Genomic DNA, 21,732 nt, shown 5'->3' on the forward strand with positions numbered 1-21,732 from the left:
TCAGCACTTCTTTGAACTCAACTTTTCCAAACCATACAAAATTATTCATATTTTCCTATGGCCCCCACTTTCAGGTCAAATTTCATAACCTTCCCTTGTTTACTTATGAAACAGTTGCAAGTTGTAAAAGTTCCTTACTCCCCTTTAAAATTTTAACAGCTGAACAAAGGTCCCTGTGTATCTCCTAATGCAAATGTCTAATCTTAGCCTATTGACTTATAAAACACTGCAGCAGAAAGTCTCATTACAAATGCATGCATCCAACACCTTTTTCATGATTGAAAGTAACCTTTCCCAGCTTAATTAAATCGTCTACACACAACCTTTTTTCACTGAATAACACAATATTCCCCAAAAATATTTTTAAAAATAACATCCATTCTCACATAGCAAGTCAGTTTGTTAACTCTATGACGTTATGTATCCATTTGAAGTGACAGTATTAAAATATAAATGTTATACACCTTCTTGGTTCAGTCTGCTTCAGAATCTCTTAAAACCCTACAACGTTCATGTCTGAAAGGTTATTGAATACTCTTTGCTTCCACAGACAGGGGAAGCTATAAGATTGAAGAAGCTTGACTCCATCTGAGCACAATGCAGCCCACTTGAGAAGCAGTCTGTCTACCACTGGCAAATTGTAGCTCACAATGCCTCTCGTGACAAGTTACACTGCAGCAATTCACCAAAACGTCAACAGTGCACACCAAACTTGCGACTGCCACTAAGACAGCCAGCTGGTGCAGAGGTATTCCATCATCTTCGAATCATGCACTTCCCTGTTTTGCTCATATATCTTTGCCAAAGAACAAAACAGCACCGGAACAGGCCAGTCGGCCCACCAAGCCTGCGCCGATACACGGTCTCTATCCCTTTGCTCGCCTCCCGTTCATGTCTCTGTCAAACCTTGGACGTTGCTAACATTCTTGCTTCCACCACCAGCGCATTCCAGGTACCCACCACCCTCTGTGTGAAAATATTTCCCTGCGCATCTCCCCTAAACTTACCCCCGCTCACTCTAAACCTGTGCCCTCTTGTAATTGACACTTCCGCCCTCGGGAAATAGCCTCCGACTATCCACCCCACCTATAACTCCCATAATTTTGTTGACTTCTATCAGGTCGCCCATCACGTTCCGTCGTTCCAGTGAAAACAATCCGAGCTTATCCAACCTCCCCTCAAACCGGAAACCTTCCAGACCAGGCAATATCCTGGTGAACCTTCTTTGCACCCTCTCCAAAGCATCCACATCCTTCTGGTAGTGTGGCGACCAGAACTGTTTAATAATATAATGGAGTTACCTTCACAACATGAACTGCAGTGATTAAGAATGGGGTCCACCAACACCTTCTCAAAGGCAGTTAGTTAGACATGGACAAATGCCAGTCTTGCCAGTGGTACCCACATCCCGTAAATAAATTAAGGGGGAAAAAAGCAGGGCTGAGATTTTCTCAACAGCCTTTGGAGCAGAGGAGTGGATGAGGTAACCAAATGTATAGTGGCTGCCAGTTTTACTTTAAACGAGTTAAGGGATTTAAAAACAAAGTTCTTAAAAATGCAGGCGTACAGAGTTGTTGTGTGGGCAGTGGAGGTAAAGCTGGTAATTAACTTAAGGATCTTGGAATACATCAGGCTTGCAAGAATGTCACCAGGCCAGTAATTAGTCTGACTATTGACCGAGGTTTATCTCATTATAAAATGACGAGAGCTTTATTTAGTTGAAGCGACAGAACTGGTATTGGAAAGGAAGTCTGGGTGCAGCTGCATGATAAGGCAGTCTTGGACTTCAGCAGCACTGGGAATGGAATGTGATGTTTGCCTCTTTGCTGGATTCCTGCCATTGAACCTCAGTGAACAAAGAGATATGAGAGAGGCCCAACAGCACCACAAGGCCAGAATGACAGCTCTAGTTTGCAAGTCTTTAAGGCACCTCTCCAACATCGGAGGCATGGTGGTATTGTCACTAGATGTGGATATGTCACATTATCAGTAACCCCCACAGCTTTCCCCCTGATCTTGCAGAATCTTACTAGCTGTTCTGTCTGGAGACAATACACATCTCTTTAACCTGTGTTTAATGTTCCCTCCACCCACATTATCTGTACCTTTAAGCCCTGGATGCCAGATGGCAGGATTGTTCCTGTAACAAGAATTTTTAAGACCTGGCTGGCTGTAGAGATTTGCATTCTAATTAGTATTCTGAAACTTGATTTCGGTGTCTCTGTGCACTGTTGGGAGAACAGATTTTCACTCCATCTGACGAAGGGGCAGCGCTCCGAAAGCTTATGGTATTTGCTACCAAATAAACCTGTTGGACTTTAACCTGGTGTTGTGAGACTTCTTATTGTCACTAGACCCAGGGTAATGTTCTGAGAACCTGGTTCTAATCCCACCACAGCAGATGGTGAAATCTGAATTCAGTAAAAATCTAGAATTAAAAGTCTAATGATGGCCATGAAACCACTGTTGTAAAAACCCATCTGGTTCACTAATGTCCTTCAAGAAAGGAAATCTGCCGTCCTTACCTGGTCTGGCCTATATGTGACTCCAGACCAACAGCAACCTGGTTGATTCTCAAATGTCCTCCGATATGGAAGGCAGTTAGGGATGGGCAATAAATGCTGGCCCAGCCAGCAGGGCCCATGTCCCATAAAATGAATAAATAAAAAAGATTCTGCACATTTGTGTTTGTCAAACTTACAGAAGTCAGATTCGGATTAGCAAATGGTCTTTCTGGTCTAAAAGCAAAATATTGCGGATGCTGGAATCTGAAACAAAAACAGAAAATGCTGGAAAATCTCAGCAGGTCTGATAGCATCTGTGGAGAGAATAGAATAAGAAGTCTCACAACACCAGGTTAAAGTCCAACAGGTTTATTTGGTAGCACAAGCCACAAGCTTTCAGAGTGCTGCTATTAGCTCACAATCTATTCTGAGAGAATAGAACCAATGTTTTGAGTCAGGATTACCTTGACAAAGGATGACCCTGAAGAGCTCTGACAAAGGCAAGTGGGACATAGAAACGAGAAGCAGGAGTCGGCCATTCGAGCCTGCTCCGCCATTCATCTCAAGGCTGGCTGATCATCAAATTCAATATCCTGTCCCCCCCATATCCCTTGATTCCTTTAGCCCCAAGAGCTATATCTAATTTCTTATTGAAATCAGACGTTTTGGCCTCAACTACTTTCTGTGGTAGTGAATTCCACACATTCACCACCCTCTGGGTGAAGGAATTTCTCACCTCAGTTCTATGTGGCGGCAGCACGATGGCACAGTGGCTAGCACAGCTGCCTCACAGCGCCACGGACCCAGGTTCCATTCCCGGCTTGGGTCACTATCTGTGTGGAGTGTGCATGTTCTCCCCGTGTCTGCGTGGGCTTCCTCCCACAGTCGAAAGATGTGCAGGTTAGGTGGATTGGCCATGCTAAATTGACTCTTCGTGTCGGGGTACGAGCTAGGGTAAATGCATGGCGTTATGGGGATTGGGCCTGTGTGGCATTGTGGTCGTGCAGACTTGATGGGCCGAATGGCCTTATTCTGCACTGTATGATATTTCTGGACTTCCATTCATTGGGAATTCTTTCTGAATCGATCCTGTCTAACCCAGTTAGAATTTTATAAGTTTCTATGACATCTCCTCTCAGTCTTCTAAATGCTTCAGGATTATAGGGACTTAAGGCCACAATCAGATCAGCCATGATCTTATTAAATGGCATAGCAGGCTCGAGGAACCAAAGGGCCCACTCCTGCTCCTATTTCTCATCGTGCTAGCAAATAGTACAAACTCAAGATTTGCGAGATCGGCATTCTGATAACAGAACTGTAGCTCTATTCAATCCAAACTAACCACATGTGAAATAAGCAGCAGGTCTGGCAGAATTTGTGGAGAGAAAGACAAAGTTCAGTGAGCCAGGGCAAAGTTCCAAGGCACGCTTATGTGAGGGTTTGGCTTTCAAGGTTAAAAATGGAGAATCATGTTATTGTAAAATGCGTAGCTTTTATTTTCTTTAAAGTAGAGAACTTTAAACTTTCCAATGAAAGTAAAAATGCTAGTTTCAAAAAAAAAAATCAATGGATAAGCAGGATATTATTTTTGGGGTGGCACAGTGGTTAACACTGCTGCCTCAGCGCCAGGGATCTGGGTTCGATTCCCGGCTTGTGATCCTCGACACTGGGAAGGGACAAGGTGACTAGGTGAGCGTTGCATCTCCTGTACCTGCGTGGGATGGTGACGTAGGAAGTTGGAAAGGGTGTTGAGGCTGGTGGAAGAGTGGGCCAGAGGAGAACAGTCCCTTGGAATGATGAAAAAGGATGAGTGACAGGGCCCTCCACTGTTTCTGTTCCATTCCCAGCATTGCTTTTCCGCCCATTCCTCTGCCTCCCAGAACTTTATTCTCACTTACCATCCCATCAGTCTTCACGTCCTATGAATCATCTGCCACCTTCCCCTCTTTGCCCCATCTTGTTTCTTCAGCTCCTCATCACGCCCCTGTACTGCAGTGAGATGTGGACTGCACATCAGTGATACACAAGAACCCCAGAGAAATTCCAGCAGCAATGCCACTGCTGTATGCTCTGGATTTAGTGGGAGGACCGTTGAACAAATGGTAGCATCCACCCTGAAGCCAGCTCCACAAACATTCTGGCAAAACTCCACCAAAATCAACTTTGGTGGATCGGACACTATGCCAGATGGCCAAAAACCACCTCACCCACCAGATCCTGTGCCCTCAACTCTCAAATGGCCAACATTCCAGCGGATAAAGAAACTGCTTCAAAGACACTCCTGACATCTTGAAATGTGGCATCATTGACCTTAATGGAACGGGAACAGTTTGCTACAAGTGGTTCTGAATGGTGACAACTTTTTCATTAAGTTTCATCCTGCTTAAAGTCCCTGAATGAAGCAGAAAGGTGGGAGAGAAAGGAAAGAAATGGGACCAAATTCGCCACTTCGGATCCCACTAATCCATGGGACGTCCTGCCCATTTGCTCAAAGGTGTGTAGGTCGAGAATTGGCTGTTCAGTCACATGAAAACCCAAGACAGAAAGTCTTGACCCTGAGTAGACTTCATTCTCAATTGAGGGACAGCCAATGCTGACCCTTTGCAAACTTGAGGCCATCCATAACTCTGCTGCCCTTGTCCTAACAAGTCCTGTTCCTCCTGTACTCACTGGCCTACATCAGTTCCTGGTTAAGCAACATCTTAATTCAAATCCCTCCATGGCCTTGCCACTCCCTATCTCCTCTAACCGCCCCCCCCAACCCTCCAGCAGAGGAGATATCTGCACTCCTCTAATTCTGACCTTTTGCAAAGTCTCAATCATAGTTACTCCACCAATCGTGGCTGTGTCTTCAGTTGCTTTGACCCCAATTTCTGGAATTATCCCCGTACATGCCTCCACCTCATTTTTCTCCTTTAAGACACGCCTTACAACCTACCTTTATGACCAAGCTTTTGGTCATCTGACCTAATATGTTATGTGGCTTGGCATCATGTTTTATCAGTGCTCCTGTGAAGCATCATCAGGGTGACCATCTCTCTTGTATTTTTTTGTTCCTTATTTTGACAGTTTATCTCATATCCATATTTGTCAGATGGCTGGTGGGTGACTGATCCTGGGAGTCTCCAGGGGTGAGTCTGAGTGAAATGAGCAAGCCTGCAAGAGAGCCAGTCATGATGTGGAGATGCCGGCGTTGGACTGGGGTGAACCAGTCAGTCAGAGAGATGAAGTTGCGACTCAACAAGTTGTAAGCTTCAGCTGACTTTAAGCCACCACCCCTTTACTTTTATGGTCTCAAAACAGTCCACCCACCCAACTGTTGTGAAAATTAAGGGATACTCTTTTAATGGAGGGGGGGTCCAAACAGGCAGGCACTTTCAGAGCTGAGAGGTAGGGTGGTAGTGCTGTGTGTTAGGGGTGGGGGGGGGGGGAATGGCAGAGTTCTACAAAATAAGGGACAATTGGTCCCCTACTCCCCAACCCCTTCAATCATAGAACCCCTACCATTTGGCCAATCAAGTCTGCACCGACTCTCTGACAGAGTATCTTACCCAGGCCCTCTCCCAGTAACCCTACACATTTCCCATGGCCAATCCATCTAACCAGCACATCTTAGGACATAAGGAGCAAGTTAGCATAGCCAACCCACCTAGGTTGGCACAGTGGTTAGCACTGCTGCCTCACCTGCCAGGGACCCGGGTTCGACTCCCGGCTTGGGTCACTGTCTGTGCGGAATTTGCACTTAATTCCCGTGTCCACATGAGTTTCCTCCAGGTGCTCTGATTTCCTTCCACAGTCCTAAGGACATGCTGTGAGGCGGCACGGTAGCACAGTGGTTAGCACTGCTGCTTCACAGCTCCAGGGACCTGGGTTCGATTCCCGGCTTGGGTCACTGTCTGTGTGGAGTTTGCACTTTCTCCCCGTGTCCGCGTGGGTTTCCTCCAGGTGCTCCGGTTTCCTCCCACAGTCCAAAGATGTGCGGATTAGGTTGATTGGCCGTGTTAAATTGCCCCTTAGAGTCCTGAGTTGCGTAGGTTAGAGGGATTAGTGGGTAAAATATGTAGGGATATGGGGGTAGGGCCTGGGTGGGATTGTGGTCGGTGCAGACTCGATGGGCCGAATGGCCTCCTTCTGTACTGTAGCGTTTCTATTTCTATTCTATAAACCTAACCCGCACATCCTTGAGCTTCAGAAACCTTCAGAGCCCCCAGTCACCAGCAATAATCTCCCTTCACCTCACCCCGGTCCTATTTTAGTTCCTCAAGAATTAGCCACCCTGGCCTTGGGACATTGCACTGCACTGGAGGCGCCGGATACACAGAAGCTGCTGCTCCTGAGAAAGCTGCAGATGCAAAGGAGCTTCGGAATCCACGCTGAATTCAACCAGGTGGCTGAGGGCATCTCCTTCAGTCCCATATAAGAGAAAGTTGTCCGTGCCCACGGTCAGCCCTCTGAGCTGTTTCCCTCTACCAGCCACCCGCCATCTTGCTCCACCTCCTTCTCCACCGGCCGCGATGAATCTCGGGAAATTGAGGCCGCTGTGTGGCGGTGAGGAACTACAACTCCCACACTGCCCAACGCTCTGACGCAACTTCCGGCCCTTGCCCTGTCGGGTGGCGGCCAAGAGAGGAACTCTACATCTCCCATCCTGCTCCCCCCCCACCCCCACCCCCACCCCCACCCCCACCCCCCCCCCCCAACGCGCTCTGACGCAACCTCCGCTTCTTGGGAGAAGCTTCCGGTCCATTCCCTCGCCGGAGATCGGGAGGGATCATGGGAAATGTAGTCCAGGGACCGGGAGACCAGAACGGGGAGCGGAGGGAGGAGGGGACTACAACTCCCGGCAGCGCCCGCCGCGCCCATGCGCAGTGCCGGCGGAGGAGGAGGAGGTAAGCCGCGGCCTGTCGGGCGGAGCTGGTGTCGGAGTCACGAGCGAATTTTCCTGTCGGGTTTTCTCCCTCTCCTCGTCCCCTGCGCGGGCGCGTGTGTGTGTGTAGTGTTTTTATTTTATTTTAAAAAAAATTCTCTCCTCAGAGATCAGTTTTAAAATCCCCTGGTTTGTTATTTTTGAGGGCTGTTGTTAGGGGAAAGCATGAGCGATAACGATGATATCGAGGTCGAAAGCGACGTAAGTCTCGCCTGCTCCCCCCCCCCCCTCGCTATTATTCAGTAAAAAAACAATAATCTTCCGAAATTCGTGTCGAAAATAACGAATAAATAAAAAAAATAACGTGTTGGGATTTCCCTCGACTGTGGGAAACAAAATAATTTTTTTCTCTCCTCCCCCCCCCCCTCCCCCACTTTGGTTATGGATTCTCCTTCCCCTTTATTATTATTCTTTCTCTCTCTCTATAGTATTCTTCTTCCCTTTCTCTCTCTCTCTATTATTCTTTTATCTATTATTCTCTTTCTTTCTCTTTCCCTCTATCTATATTATTCTTCCCCTCTATCTATATTATTCTTCCCTTTCTCTCACTATTATTATTCTTTCTTTCTATCTATTTACATCTATCTATCATTCTTCCCTTTCTCTCTCTCTCTATTATTCTTTTATCTATTCTCTTTCTCTCTATCTATATTATTCTTCCCTTTCTCTCACTATTATTATTCTTTCTTTCTATCTATTTACATCTATCTATCTACATCTGTCTGTCTGTCTATCATTCTCTTTCTCCCTCTCTCTCACACAAAGCTCTCCCGGCTGTGAGTGTGATCATTGTGTGCACCTGTCTGTTTTGCAGGAAGAACAGCCGAGCTTTCAGACAGCGGTACGTAAACGGAGGGATTAACCTCGACCCAATCCCCCCCCCTACCACCACCAAAAAAAATAGCCGTCGTTGCCTTAATTTTAAAATTAAACCCTTACATTTGACACCCACCCCCTCTCATCAACCTGCAGTAGTTTTTAATTTGGCTTTCTGTGTGTGTATGTAAAACGAAACCAGTCTTTGGATTGTTGGTTTTGTTTTTCAATCAATGCTGCCTTCCCCACAGCTTTTGATCATTTGAAGAATATATCTATAGTCAAATATTTACATCTTTTTTTAATGCCCTGTAAAGTTGTATTTTTTTTATTGAAAGGAAAATATCAATCCCCCCCCCCCCCCCCCAACAATCTGGGCACACATCCAGCCAAGGACTCAGGAGTTAGCGAGTGACACCTTAGTGAGTGACACTGTCTAAGACATTACAAAGGCCTAGCAATCTTTCAATTTAATAAGAGCAAAATTACCGCGGATGCTGGAATCTGAAACAAAAGCAGAAAATGCTGGAAAGTCTCAGCAGACCTGACTGAGAGAGAATAGAGCCAACGTTTTGAATCTGGGTGATCCTTCGCCAGAGCTCGGACTCGAAACGTTGGCTCTATTCTCTCTGCGCAGGTGCTGTCAGACCTGCTGAGATTTTCCAGCATTTTCCGTTTTTGTTTCAGATTCCAGCATCCACAGTATTTTGCCAGCTCTGAAAGGTCATCCAGAATCAAATCTTTTGATTTGATTTATTATTGTCACGTGTATTAGTATACAGTGAAAAGTATTGTTTCTTGCACTTTACAGACAAATCTATACAGAGTGCATCTTTAAATTTTGCAACTTGACCCTCTTGTCTTAGGGAAAACCTTCCTCTATCTCGTGCTTTTTTTTAATGTTAGGAGATTCCCCCACCCTAGTGTGTTTTAAAAGCGACTCATTGTGCCCACAAGCCTCAGCATGTCCTATTTATATCGATTCAACCCTTGAAGTGAAGCCAAATGTTCACTGGCATTTTGTTCTTTGTTTTTTTTATCTCTCTTCTTCTCCTTTACCCACTTTCCGTTTCCAACCCCCCCCCCCCTTACTATTCACGTGAAAAGGAGTTCAACACATGAAGAACCTGCACTAATGGGAAGAGTAGCAAACTCGTCGTGATGCTTTTTATTCCCTCCCTTCCTCTTTTGCAGTTGTGTAAATGTGGTCAATACAGCGGTTTCGGATGACCAGCTGCTGAGAACTATTCTTCATCTTCGTCCAGAAACTTTTTAAAAAAATCAGTAACAAATGTAAATAAGATTGATGTACTATTATAATTACTAGAGTATTTCTCAATGGTGTGCCTAAAACAAAATGGATTCCAGGAAGTGTGGGTAAATAATCTTTGATCAGATAGAATGATGCACTTTTAAATCAGCTTATGTTTAGAAAGATAATGACTGGGCTTCTAGTTGTAAACATGATGATCCAAGCTTATGTGCCCTCTTAGATTTTGAAGTATAACTAGTTGGTAATGTAACCTTGAGAACATGTGGAAATTTATACGGTTTTTGTGTATGTGTCAACTTTGCCTGTGCTTGATGGCCAAGATGCCAAATGCATCATTTGAAGTCTTGGCATTTGACTGAAGTTCAGATCCTTCAACCCATGCATCTATGTGTTTATTGTCCATTCTTAGGCCTTAAGAATGTGTTGCATCGATCAGTGACACTTAGTCCTTTTATTTATCTCCCTTGTAAACTAAGCAAAAATGGTACCAAGTTGTTGAGATTTCTGTGACCTATTTGCCTAACCCCCGACCTTAAGTATTGAGGTGAGACTTTTTTCAGGGTCTAGTGGGAGAAATATTACCAGTCATTGCATTGGCCACAATTAGGTTAAATTTTATCTCATAACTAATATTTAAACGTCTAGAAAAATAGGCAAGTGGTTCTTGACATGAAAAAAATAAGTCAGAACTTGAACCATATAAATGTGAAGAATATTATTGAGAATAGAAAGATTAATGGGGACTATACTGAGAAACTAATTGTATTTTAATGCGCAGGTTATGGGGAGAAACACTACAGGGGCACTAAATCTAACGCTTTTATCATTTTGAGGTACTATTGTACCGAGCAGGTTTAGTTCTTGCAATGAACTGTAAATTAATTGGAACCTATGCTCCTTTTATCACATTTTTCTTCTTTTGAGTTCCAAATGGTTGATAATGAGAAGAAAATTGTGATTTTCCCATGTCATTCCTGGAGTTATGGGACATTTGGTTCCCAAATGTTTGTGTGTGTACCAATACTTCTAACAGAAAAGTGCATTTGTCAAATTTTCTCAGCTAATGGGATTCGGTTACAGCACAATTTTGTTTGCTATTCAGGTAGGGATCTGCGATAAGAAATCTGTAGACTAAGTTCTGCTCAAAATTTAAAATTCTGTTGACAAAAGTGGAGTAATTGGCTGTCAATCCTTCATTGAGAATTGGAATATGTCTAAATGGTCAAACTATATAGTGATAGTATTCATAGAATCCCTACAGTGCAGAGAGAGGCCATTTGACCAATTGAGTCTGCACCAACTCTGACAGAGCATCCCACTCAGGCCCTCCCCTCCACAGTACACTTCTTGCATTTAAAGCTTTAATTTGCCTGTCACGTTCCATGTCATTGTATAACCAAACTGAAAGTAACAATTGGCAACAAATAAAATATAATACAAACATGTTGTCGCACAATTATCCCAGTAAAATGTAGTCTTTTATTGAACTACAAGATGTTTGCCTGTTCCTGTCCATTGCTTTATCTTGCAAATAGTTTTTTTTTCGTTATTAGCTGTTGTGTGCTTTTGTAGTTTGCATGCATCTCTCATTACCCTTGTTTATGACTGGTAACTGCTTTTAGCAAATGTCAGCTGCTCGAATAGGGAAGTAAATGATTTGATTGCCATGGGTGTGAACCTTATAGCCGCCTAACCAGTATGCCAATTTGTTCCTCAGTATCTTTGGCATTTTTCCCCCAGCACAGAAATGTGTTTAAAAATATTTTGTTTGAGATACAAAGGGAAGAACAACTTCTCTAAATAATGGAGTTTCTTCTACAGAAATATTGGGGTCGGTTAGCTCTGTTGGCTGGACAGTTGGGTCATGATGCACAGCGATGCCAATAGCACAGGTTCAATTCCTGTACCTGAGGTTATTTAAGAAGGCCTGCCTTCTCAACCTTGCCCCTCACCTGAGGTGCGATGATCCTCAGGTCAAATCACAACCAGTCCCCTCTGTCCCTCAAAAGGGAGAGCAGTCTATGGTCACCTGGTAATATCGTGACTATTAGCTGTTCCAGTTTCATTATAAAAAGTGACCTGTTCTGTCAGTATCACAGGTGCCAAAAATGGTGATTTTTAAATGTTTTGATCACCAGCTTGAGTGGAAGTTAGATTTTAAATCCAAAGCTTTCAATGAAATCTGTGGTGTTCATTGCCATTGATAAAATCTACAGCTAGAAATGTGAAGAATGTAAATTGCTGGAACTTCAGTGGTCCTGGTAATCTGATTCTGGGGCAGGCACAATACAGACTCTTCCCTCATTGAGGAGACACAATAAAAACATGAAAAACAAGTTCATTCACTAGAGAACTTGGACTGTTGAAATTAATCACTTGGAGATAAAAAAATTAATTACATATAAGCAAACCACATTGTGTTTTAACTCAATTTAACGTTTAAAATGTGTACCACAGGTAAACTGAATCATTGTCTTGAAATTTTAATAATAGAAATCTGGACTGAATGAGAAAAGTAATGCAATCGGGTATGTTGGAGTGTGAACTGGGGAGAAAGAATCTGACTCCCTTGGTCTCAAGGCACTCTTGGTCTTTTATTCAGAAGTGATATTATTTAACTTGTTTGACCAAAGTAGTTTGCAATTTCAGCAATGTTAAATACCAATGTTAAAGACATTATGAACTTTGGGTTCATCTTTCTGGAACAGTAATTCATCGAGTGTGATTCTGTTTTTCAGGCAGATAAACGAGCACACCACAATGCATTGGAGCGCAAACGCAGGGATCACATTAAAGACAGCTTTCACAGTTTACGTGACTCCGTACCATCGCTCCAGGGTGAAAAGGTCGGTGTTCTAGTTAAGTTCCGCAGCTTTTTTACCTTCATTTTTTGTGTTTTGATGTTGAATGAAAGAATGATTTGGGGGGAGGGGTGTGGGCGCGGTTGGAAAGTAGTTGGGAAATGTTTTAAAGTTGTGTGTTTATTCAGAATTGATGTTGCATGTTGAATTGGGAGAGAAAGTTGTCCTTTTGGCATCCTGTGCCCGTTCTTCTATCACAGTGTTTTAGACTTTTTCTTGCTTCAGTATAGGCACCTGTTGGATACTGTGCTAAGAATGTATGTTGGGGAGCTTGTATCTGTCACCTTGTTAGCTTCTTGCTTTAAAAAAAAAGTGGCTATTTTTGTAAATGTTCTGACCGTTTGTATGTTGATCTCTTTCCCTTTCTGCCTTACGGCTGATATAGAAACAACAACACTGTGGCTCCTTGTGTAATTGAGAGTCAAACATTGACTCGTCATATGTCCCATGTTCTTTTTTTGGGGGACTACTTGCAGCGTTTTTTAATTTTCCATTTATACATCGTGTGTCCATGGGCTTCACTGAAGATTGAAGCCAGGGATTTTCATTTTTAATTCCATTCACAGGATATGGCGCATCACTCACCAGGGCAGCATTTTTATTGCCCTCCCTTAACTGCCCTTGAGAAGGCAGTGGCGAGCTGCCTTCTTGAACCGCTGCAGTCATGTGATGAAGGTACAGCCACAGTGTAAGAAGGAACTTCCAAGCTTTTGATCCAGTGAGGGAATGGCGATATAGTTCCCAAGTCAGGATGGTGAGTGGCTTGGAGGGGAACTTGCAGGTGGTGGTGTTCCCCTGCATCTACGGCCCTTGTTCTTTTAGGGAGTAGAGGTTGTGGGTTTGGGGGGGGTGCTGTTGAAGGAGCCTTGGTGAATTGCTGCAGTGCATCTTGTAGATGGCACACTGCAACCGTTGTGCGCCAGTTGTGGAGGGAATGGATGTTGGAGCACGTGGATGAGGTGCCGGTCAAGCAGGCTGCTTTGTCCTGGAGGGTGTCGAGCTTCTTGAGTGTTGATGGAGCTGTACTCACCCAGGTAAGTGAAGAATATTCCATCTCATTCCTGATTTGTGCCTTGCCGATGGAGGAGAAGCTTTGTGGAGTCGGACGATGAGTTACTCGCCGCAGAATTCCCAGCCTCTGACCTGCTTGTGTCGCTGATCCAGTTCGCTTTCTGCGTTGCGTGTTTCACAAGGCATTTGTCTGTAACTTGTGATCCCCGTTTGGCTTTCCAAATTTCTTCAGAGTTGAAGTTACATCGGCGTGGTTAAGCTGGGCCCAGAAGGGCTGTTTGCTTTAGGGACATTATCAAAAGAAGAAATAACTTTAGTTTGGGGTGGAGGAGGCATGGACTTGGTGGCTCTAATGTTCATTTCTCATTCCTAATTATTTTAAAAATGGCATCAATGGGGCAATTTAAATCATAAGCTACTTTTAAAAATGTGTTTGTTCCTGTAGTGTGGGTGTCACTCGCGAGGCCAGCATTTAGTGCCCATCCCTAATTAGCCTTGAGAAGATGGTGACGAGCTGCCTTCTTGACCCACTGCTGTCCATGTGGCGTATGTACACCCACAGTGCTGTTTGGGAGGGTGTTCCAGGATGTTAACCCCAAAATTTAAATTGCTATCAATGTGGACTGGGGTAAACATAGTGACTTACTATATTAACTTGTTTTAATCTTGATGCAGTCCAAATTGAATTTATTTCCAGGTGACACAATTACCTTTGAATGTAGGAATTGGCCTGAGGTAACAGTTGAGGAGCATTGTCAGGTTACTCAGGCGCTAGATGTAGTTGCAAGGTATCAATACTTCCAGTATTTTACTTCAGAAATTTAAGATAAGCGTTTGTGTACCAGTAGCCAGTGTTTGAATCATTTATTTCGCATGCTTTCTTATAAAATATCTGGCATTACCTAATTTGGCAAAGAAATTATTAAGTAGTGATGGTGGGATGTTTTCTGGAGTGGTGGGTCAACTGTACTGTAGGATTTCTATGATTCTAATTGTTATCTCTTTTTAAAGCAGCAGCGTGCTTTTTTTTGCAGGGTTTCTATTGTTGGCCATGTTTTCTGAGCTGTGGGAAGCAGGCAGGTCAAGGAGATGAGATGGGTTAGATCCGTCAGTTGTGTGTCTTTATAGCACTGCTTCTGCACAAAGAGGAACAGGAGTATTTCCCCCATCCCAACAAGCTAATCCATAATCACCCCACCCTTTCCATTGTGCAGAGGCCCCAATTCTCCCGTCTGAATCAACGAGGCTAATACTTTCATTGGTGATGAGTTGAAGACCGCAAGAATTCTTTTGGAAAACTTCTTTAAGCATAGGAGCAATTGGTAGACCATTGTAAAACTTCCAACTGTTGCTCATGACTAGCTGGAATATGGAGCTGCTAAATGACCTGTTGCATTAAGACCGTTCTCTAAATAGACAAAGAATAGGTAATAGCAGCTGGTCATAAATTACTGAGGTAATTGACAGATCATCTATAATTATGACTAAACTTCAGGCTCCAAGCCAATGACTGTCTGTCTTTCTTTCTAAAACAAATGCATGCATACACATAATTTGGAGTTTATTACAATGCTGTAATTAAATTGGGAGAACTGTTGTCATTGTGACATGCCTAAGAGGATTCAGTATCGTGCATATGCTTTTAAAACAATCATTTCACTTTTGTTTGGTAATCTGTATCATAGATTACTGCAATGGGCAAAGTTCTTTAAAAGTAGAATAATGTTTGAACCAGTTTATTATCCTGCAGTAAACCACTCTTATCATCGTTGCTGAGAATGCAAAAAATAACTCTTGATTTCAAGGAAAAGGGAATTGAATGGCATGAAAGTATCTTGCACTTGATGGACAGGGCTAAAATTATTCAACAACTAGAGACCCTGACAATGAACGCATGAAGTTTGCACAAAAAGGAGCGGCGCTCCAAAAGCTCGTGATTCCAAATAGACCTGTTGGACTTTAACCTGGTGTTGTGAGATTTCTTACTGTGCCCATCCCAGTCCAACGCCGGCATCTCCACATCATGTATGAGGTTTCTAATGTTAATTGTATATTCCGAAAACTATATCTCCTTGTGGAGAGGTGGGGATAGAGTAATCAAGATATCTTGCTCACCTTAAGTGAAACTACTTGTGTGGATCAATGGGAAAAGTCAAGAGATATGGGATAACAAGTGACACTAGCGTGACACGCACTCAAAATGGATCCCATCTTTGAGTGTCCGTGGTATCTTCCCTTTAAGCAGGTGTATTTGATCATAATGTTCCATGCCACAATTCTATCCGTCTCAATGATTTTTGTATGATTTTTCTTCGGGGAAAGAGTTTTGGCGGTTGAGGTTACATCTAAATTGTTTCAAATACAGTTCGCTTAGTTTTTTTTTTAGAAACAGCTGTGGACACTGAAGGATTGTATTAAAGGCACTGAGGCCAGTTTGTGGAATTACAATTATCTCTTCGCACTCAGTGAAGGTGGTTCATTGGATGTAATTGTTCCACATTCATTTTGAGAGCAGCACCAAGATGGTTGGGGAGGGGCAAGAAGAGAATCGCCCTGTATTAGAGAGTTAGCAATAATGCAGGAAATACTCCAGTCATGTCACATCTGTGGAGAGAGAAATATAGAGGAAAGATAGAAATACTAAGACAAAAGCAATCTGCTGTGGATGCTGGAAATCTGAAATGAAGACTCTCAGTGGGTCAGGCAGCATCTGTGGAAAGAGAAACCGAGTTAATGTTTCAGTTTGAGATGTCCCTTTATCAGTTCTGATGAAAGGTCATCTCAACTTAAAACATCAACTCTTCGCTCTACAGACACTGCCTGAGCTGTGGAGGTAGAAATGTAATAGGTTTTGAGCGCAAGAAAAGGGGAAGAACAAAGGGGTGGAGGAGGCGATAGATGAATTGGCAAAACATTTGTGAAGCAAAAGGTAAAGGAATGGCAATAGGACAGATAAAGAAACAAAAGATGTGTTCAGATGAGGTGTGAATGGCTACATAACTGCCATCCAAATGTAAAGGAACTGGGAAAAAAGAAGCAAAAGAAACATGAAACAAAATGGGGAATCTCAAACTATATTCAACTTAAATGTTGAGTCCAGAAGGCTCCAGAGGGCAGAGTCAAAAGATGAGATGCTGTTGGTGGAGGTTAATGACATAAGATGTTCTCTCTCTCCACTGATGCTGCCTGACGTGCTGAGTGTTTCCAGTATTTTGCCCATCTCTCCCATTGCTGTCACACAGTTTTAAAATGCTTGCAATTGAAGCTAACCCATTGATACGAGAAGGGAAGTGGTTAGGAGAGAGGAGGTAGAGAGCAAAGGAAATGACCGTACACAAATTGACAGGATGTGACTTGTGGTGTCTGCGGGGATCTGCAATAGGACATTGGATTTTCATTATATTTATAAATGACTTGAATGAAGGAATCAGCCATATATTCAGGTTAGCTCGCAACATTAAGTTAGATGGGACAGTAAATAGTGTGGATTTGTATCATTAAAGGTGTTATGAATGAAAGGTATTGATTAGAGCAGAACATTACAGGAGGCACTGATGGATTATGAGAGTGGGCAAAACTGCCAGATGGAGTTTAACATGAAGTGCAAGGTCATCAAATTTGGACCAAGATAGATCACGGTATTTTCTAAATGGTGAAAAGCTAGGAACGGTGATGGAGCAGAGCGGAGGGGTCCAAGTACAGAAATCACAAAGATGGGGTATTTGTTCAAAAAATAAAAAGACTAATAGGATGTTAGCCATTATCTCAAGGAGGCTGGAATACAAATGGTTAGAAGTAATGTAGCAGCATAAAGCAATCTGGAAAGATTGTGTTCCACTCAGGACAGGGAATGCAGCATAGATTCATCATAATGCTGTGGTTACAATGGCTAAATTGAGATAGGATTGCATTGACCTTAAATATAGACGATGAAGGGATCATTTAATTGAGGTATTTATGATCAAAAGATTGTATCTATAAGTGGAGGGAAACTATTTCCTCTGGGAAAGTCCAGACCAAAGAGTGTAAACTTTAAAATTAAGAATTGGGCAGTTTAGGGGTGATGCCAGTGAACACTTGTAAAAAGGGTGGTGGGATATTTCTGAAAAGCACAGTTTGAGCAAAAATTCCCTCCAACTGAATATTGGAAATACTGGAACCATTGTCTTCGGTCCCCTCCACCAACTCCACCCTTCTCTCAGGTAAATGCATGAGCTTGAACCAGACTGCTCACAACTTTGTGTCACATTTGACCCCCAAGCTCAGCTACTGATGAAACATCTGCTCTGTTTCTAAGGGGGCGGCACAGTGGCACAATGGTTAGCACTGCTGCCTCACAGCACCAGGAACCCGGGTTCAATTCCGGCCTCGGGTGACGGTTTGTGTGGAGTATGTATGTTCACCTGTGTCTGCGTGGGTTTCCTCCGGGTGCTCCGGTTTCCTCCCACACTCCAAAGATGTGCAGGTTAAGTTGATTGGCCATGCTAAATTGCCCTTTAGTGTCAGGGGGATTAGCAGGGTTAATGCATGGGGTTACGGGAAAACGGCCTGGGTGGGTGTGTCATCGGTGCAGGCTTAATGGGCCAAAAAGGCCTCTTTCTGTACTATAAGGATTCTATGATTGCCTATTTCCACCTCTGTAGCGTTGCCTGGCTCCATCACTGCTTCGGCTCAGCTGCAACTGAAACCCTCATCTGTACTTTTGCTACCTCTTAATCTGACTATTGCACGTTTTCCTGCCTACATATTCCACTATCTTGCCCACCCACATTTACATGTGTAAACTTGAGGTCATCTCAAACTATGCTGCCTCTGTCCTAACTCCTACCAAGTCGAGTTGCACCCGTCACTCCTGGACTCATTGACACATTGATTCCTGATTAAGCAACACATTGATTTTAAAATTCTTGCCCTTGTTTTCCAATATGGGCGGCACGGTAGCACAGTGGTTAGCACTGCTGCTTCACAGCTCCAGGGACCTGGATTCGATTCCCAGCTTGGGTCACTCTGTGTGGAGTTTGCACGTTCTCCTCGTGTCTGCGTGGGTTTCTTCTGGGTGCTCCGCTTTCCTTCCGCAGACTAAAGATGTGCGTGTTAGGTTGATTGGCCATGTAAAATTGCCCTTAGTGTCCTGAGATGCGTAGGTTAGAGGGATTAGTGGGTAAATATGTAGGGATATGGGGGTAGGGTCTGGGTGGGATTGTGGTCGGTGCAGACTTGATGGGCCGAATGGCCTCTTTCTGTGCTGTAAGGTTTCTATGATTTCTATAACCAATCTATCCATATTTCTGTAATCTACAATCTTCGCATACCCGCCCTGCTCTAGTTCTGATCTCTTGAACATTCCTGTCTTTAATCACTTCGCCATTTGTGAGCCTGCCTTCAATTGCTAGACTCTTAAGTTCTGTAATTCAGTCCCTCGACTTCACCTCACTTTCTTCATTAAACAAAGCGTTCTTTAAAGCCTATCTCTTTGACCATGCATTTGGCATCTGCCCTAATATCTTCTTAGTTCGGTATGTTAATTTTTCATCAAGTGTCTTGGGAAAGTTACTGTGTTCAAGGAGCTATACAAATACAAGTTGTTGAGACTAGGTTAATTGAGATGTTAAAACTGTGAATGATTAATCTTTGGGTATTGAGGAATATGGAAGCTAAATGGAGTTAAGAAATAGGACAGCCCTGGTTCAATTGAATGGCAGAACAGGCTCGATTGGCTAAATGACCCACCTCATTCTGATCCTATTTCAATGTGAATGAGTTACAAACTGTGCATGGAAAGTTTATACAGAACAAAACTAGTAATTTTTTTTACGGTGCTAGTTTTTTTATTAGTGTGGTTGGGAAATAAACATTGGCCACAAAACTGGTAAGCTACCCAGCTACTGAGAGTCACAAACTAGGGCAGATAGATGGAGTTAAGATACAGATCATATGGTCTGCACTGGTTCCTGTGTATCAGAGTAAAGGGATGGGGAGGTGTTTTAAGTTTATTTATTATTAGTTCACAAGTAGGCTTACATTAACACTGCAATGAAACTACTGTGAAAATCTCCTAGTCACCACACTCAGCCCTCCACCTGTTCGGGTACACTGAGGGAGAATTTAGCATGGCTAATGCACCTAACCAGCACCTCTTTCGGACTGTGGGAGGAAACCAAAGCACCCGGAAGAAACCCACGCAGACACGGGGAGAATGTGCAGACTCCACGCAGACAGTGACCCAGGCTCGGAATCAAACCCGAGTCCCTGGCGCTGTGGGGCAGCAGTGCAAACCACTGTGCCACCCACCTGGAACTGGGAGCTAAAATGTAGGTGGTCTGTTTTTGCAGTTGTAAAAGAAAATAAATACCAAAAACAGGGCAAAAGTGCAAGATTTATCATTTTTTTTCTCAAGGAGAGAATTGAGAGTTAGTTAAATTTGTCATACAAAACCAACTTAATCCATATCTGGCCTCATTTCACTGCACATTTTAGGCCGCCTTTAACAGACTTGAAGTGCACGTGAAGGCACGTAAGTCACAATATCCCATTCAGGTGGCTGGAGAATTCTAGTCTTTGCTACACTGTGGTTTTAGCAGCATGGGAGCTTTTTGTCAGAATTCAGAACTGATTTTTTTTTTCTTGTTTATAAAGACCAACCGTGGGAATGCATTTTTTGGATGGGCTGTGGCGGAGGATCAATAGTCAGAAGCCAAGTTTGGGGAAGTGGAGATTATTGCAATGTTTGCCATGTTGGTAAACATGCTTTTATTTGACCTTTTTGCAGCATAAGACACCGCTGATTAGTATCAAGCATGGTTCTTTGTTTTCTAAGTTACTTTTGAATAAAGACCATCTTGTTGGTGACCTATTTTGATTGAGTGGTGCACTTATTTTGTGACTGCTTAGTTACTCCCCATTTTGTTGGGAGTATCGGTAAAATATTAAACCAAATACAATGAGGAAGAGCAAATATAGTCTTCAGCAGTGCAAGAATTTGACAGCGTATGTCAATTTTTAATAAATTGAGCACTTGTAGAGCAGACTGAAGTTTAAATATTGATGTTTGTGCAAACCTCTATTTAGTCACATTTTTTAATGTTCCTAACTGAAAATAGTTCTGTGCCACCAGAGCAACACTGAAGGAAGGCAATATAATACACTCTGTCTTAGTAACCCTGGCAAAATACGTAATGGTTTCACACCAGTGGTGTAGTCAGTTGTACAAGGCATGGATACGTTATAATAAACAACCTCCTTTTAGGAAAGATATCAGGATGTCTCACTACAAATGAGCATAAGAACAGTTATGCAAGAGCATCTTAAGCCATTATTCAGAGGGACATGCATTATTGAGATTTGCATGGCAAATTATTTCATAACTTCCTTCTAACAAGTTAAAAACATTAACTTTTAAGATAATTTTTCAGCCACGTTCCAATATGTATCTATTGCACAAAACGTGCGTGTAACTGAATAGAACCAGCATGTTTCTCATTTACGATGCTTCAGATTTTTCTCTACAAGATTCCAAAGCCTTTTTGAGATATAGCTCTATGTGCCAGCCACTTTGCAATACCTCAGGAAGTAGTCATCATGTGGGCCTTGTATCAGTTGGGCCTGCATGGAGAGAACTGAATCTCATTCTCTTCTGTTAGGCCAACTGTAATGGTTGCCAATGTCAGTCCCACCCCCATACCAGATTAAAAAGTAATTCAGCATAAGATTGTGCATACATCCTTGCTTCAGTTACTCACTGGAAAAACTTCTGGCTAATGGAAGCCCATCTATTTTGCATGTTTAAGCTCAAATTGATTAGAAGTCTACGTCTTGTGGGGTTCATTCAATTAACAAATGTTTAGTTTGGCCTTTGTTTAGTTGATTAGTAACTGCTCTCGACGTTTTGCTTCCTTGATAGAATGAAGATTTGGATTTGAAAGTTGATGCTACACGAAGCAGTTCAATAACTTTAACTTGATCTTTATTGAAACTTGTTTCAATAGGCATCCCGTGCCCAAATCTTAGATAAAGCCACAGAGTATATTCAGTATATGCGACGGAAAAATCACACACACCAGCAAGACATTGATGACCTAAAGCGACAGAATACTCTGCTTGAGCAGCAAGGTAAAGTTCTATTAATTGCATCTTTTTGAAAGAAATGGATTGTTTGTTTAAGGCCACTTGTCACGTTTTGATCTCCAATCTGGAAATTGTCATGGGCTTAGTTATTCTAACTAAGATTTTGTGCTGTGTACCTTTTTAGTTATCCAGTTACAGATTATCTGTTCAATGCAGGAAGTGTTCTACCTATTATGGCTAGCTAAATTGGTGCAGTTAATACTCCTCTTCATGTCA

At 42.9% G+C, this 21,732-nt stretch overlaps 1 protein-coding gene across 3 annotated transcripts in view; it reads left to right on the forward strand.

Annotated features, from left to right (window-relative positions):
• Positions 1–7,369: 7,369 nt before the first annotated feature.
• Positions 7,370–21,732, forward strand: part of max (myc associated factor X) — a 31,901-nt gene continuing 17,538 nt past the window's right edge. For 2 of the 3 annotated variants that reach the window (XM_078233403.1, XM_078233402.1), the window contains exons 1-3: positions 7,370–7,632; positions 12,259–12,366; positions 21,378–21,501. In XM_078233403.1, the coding sequence (XP_078089529.1) occupies positions 7,597–7,632; positions 12,259–12,366; positions 21,378–21,501 (268 nt within the window). In that variant the 5' untranslated portion in view covers positions 7,370–7,596. Of the gene's footprint in view, positions 7,633–12,258; positions 12,379–21,377; positions 21,502–21,732 lie in introns of all 3 variants that reach the window. The other variant, XM_078233401.1, reaches the window with a different exon arrangement.

Source organism: Mustelus asterias, chromosome 18 (genome assembly GCF_964213995.1).
Source record: "Mustelus asterias chromosome 18, sMusAst1.hap1.1, whole genome shotgun sequence".
In the NCBI taxonomy this organism is placed as follows: Eukaryota; Metazoa; Chordata; class Chondrichthyes; order Carcharhiniformes; family Triakidae; genus Mustelus; species Mustelus asterias.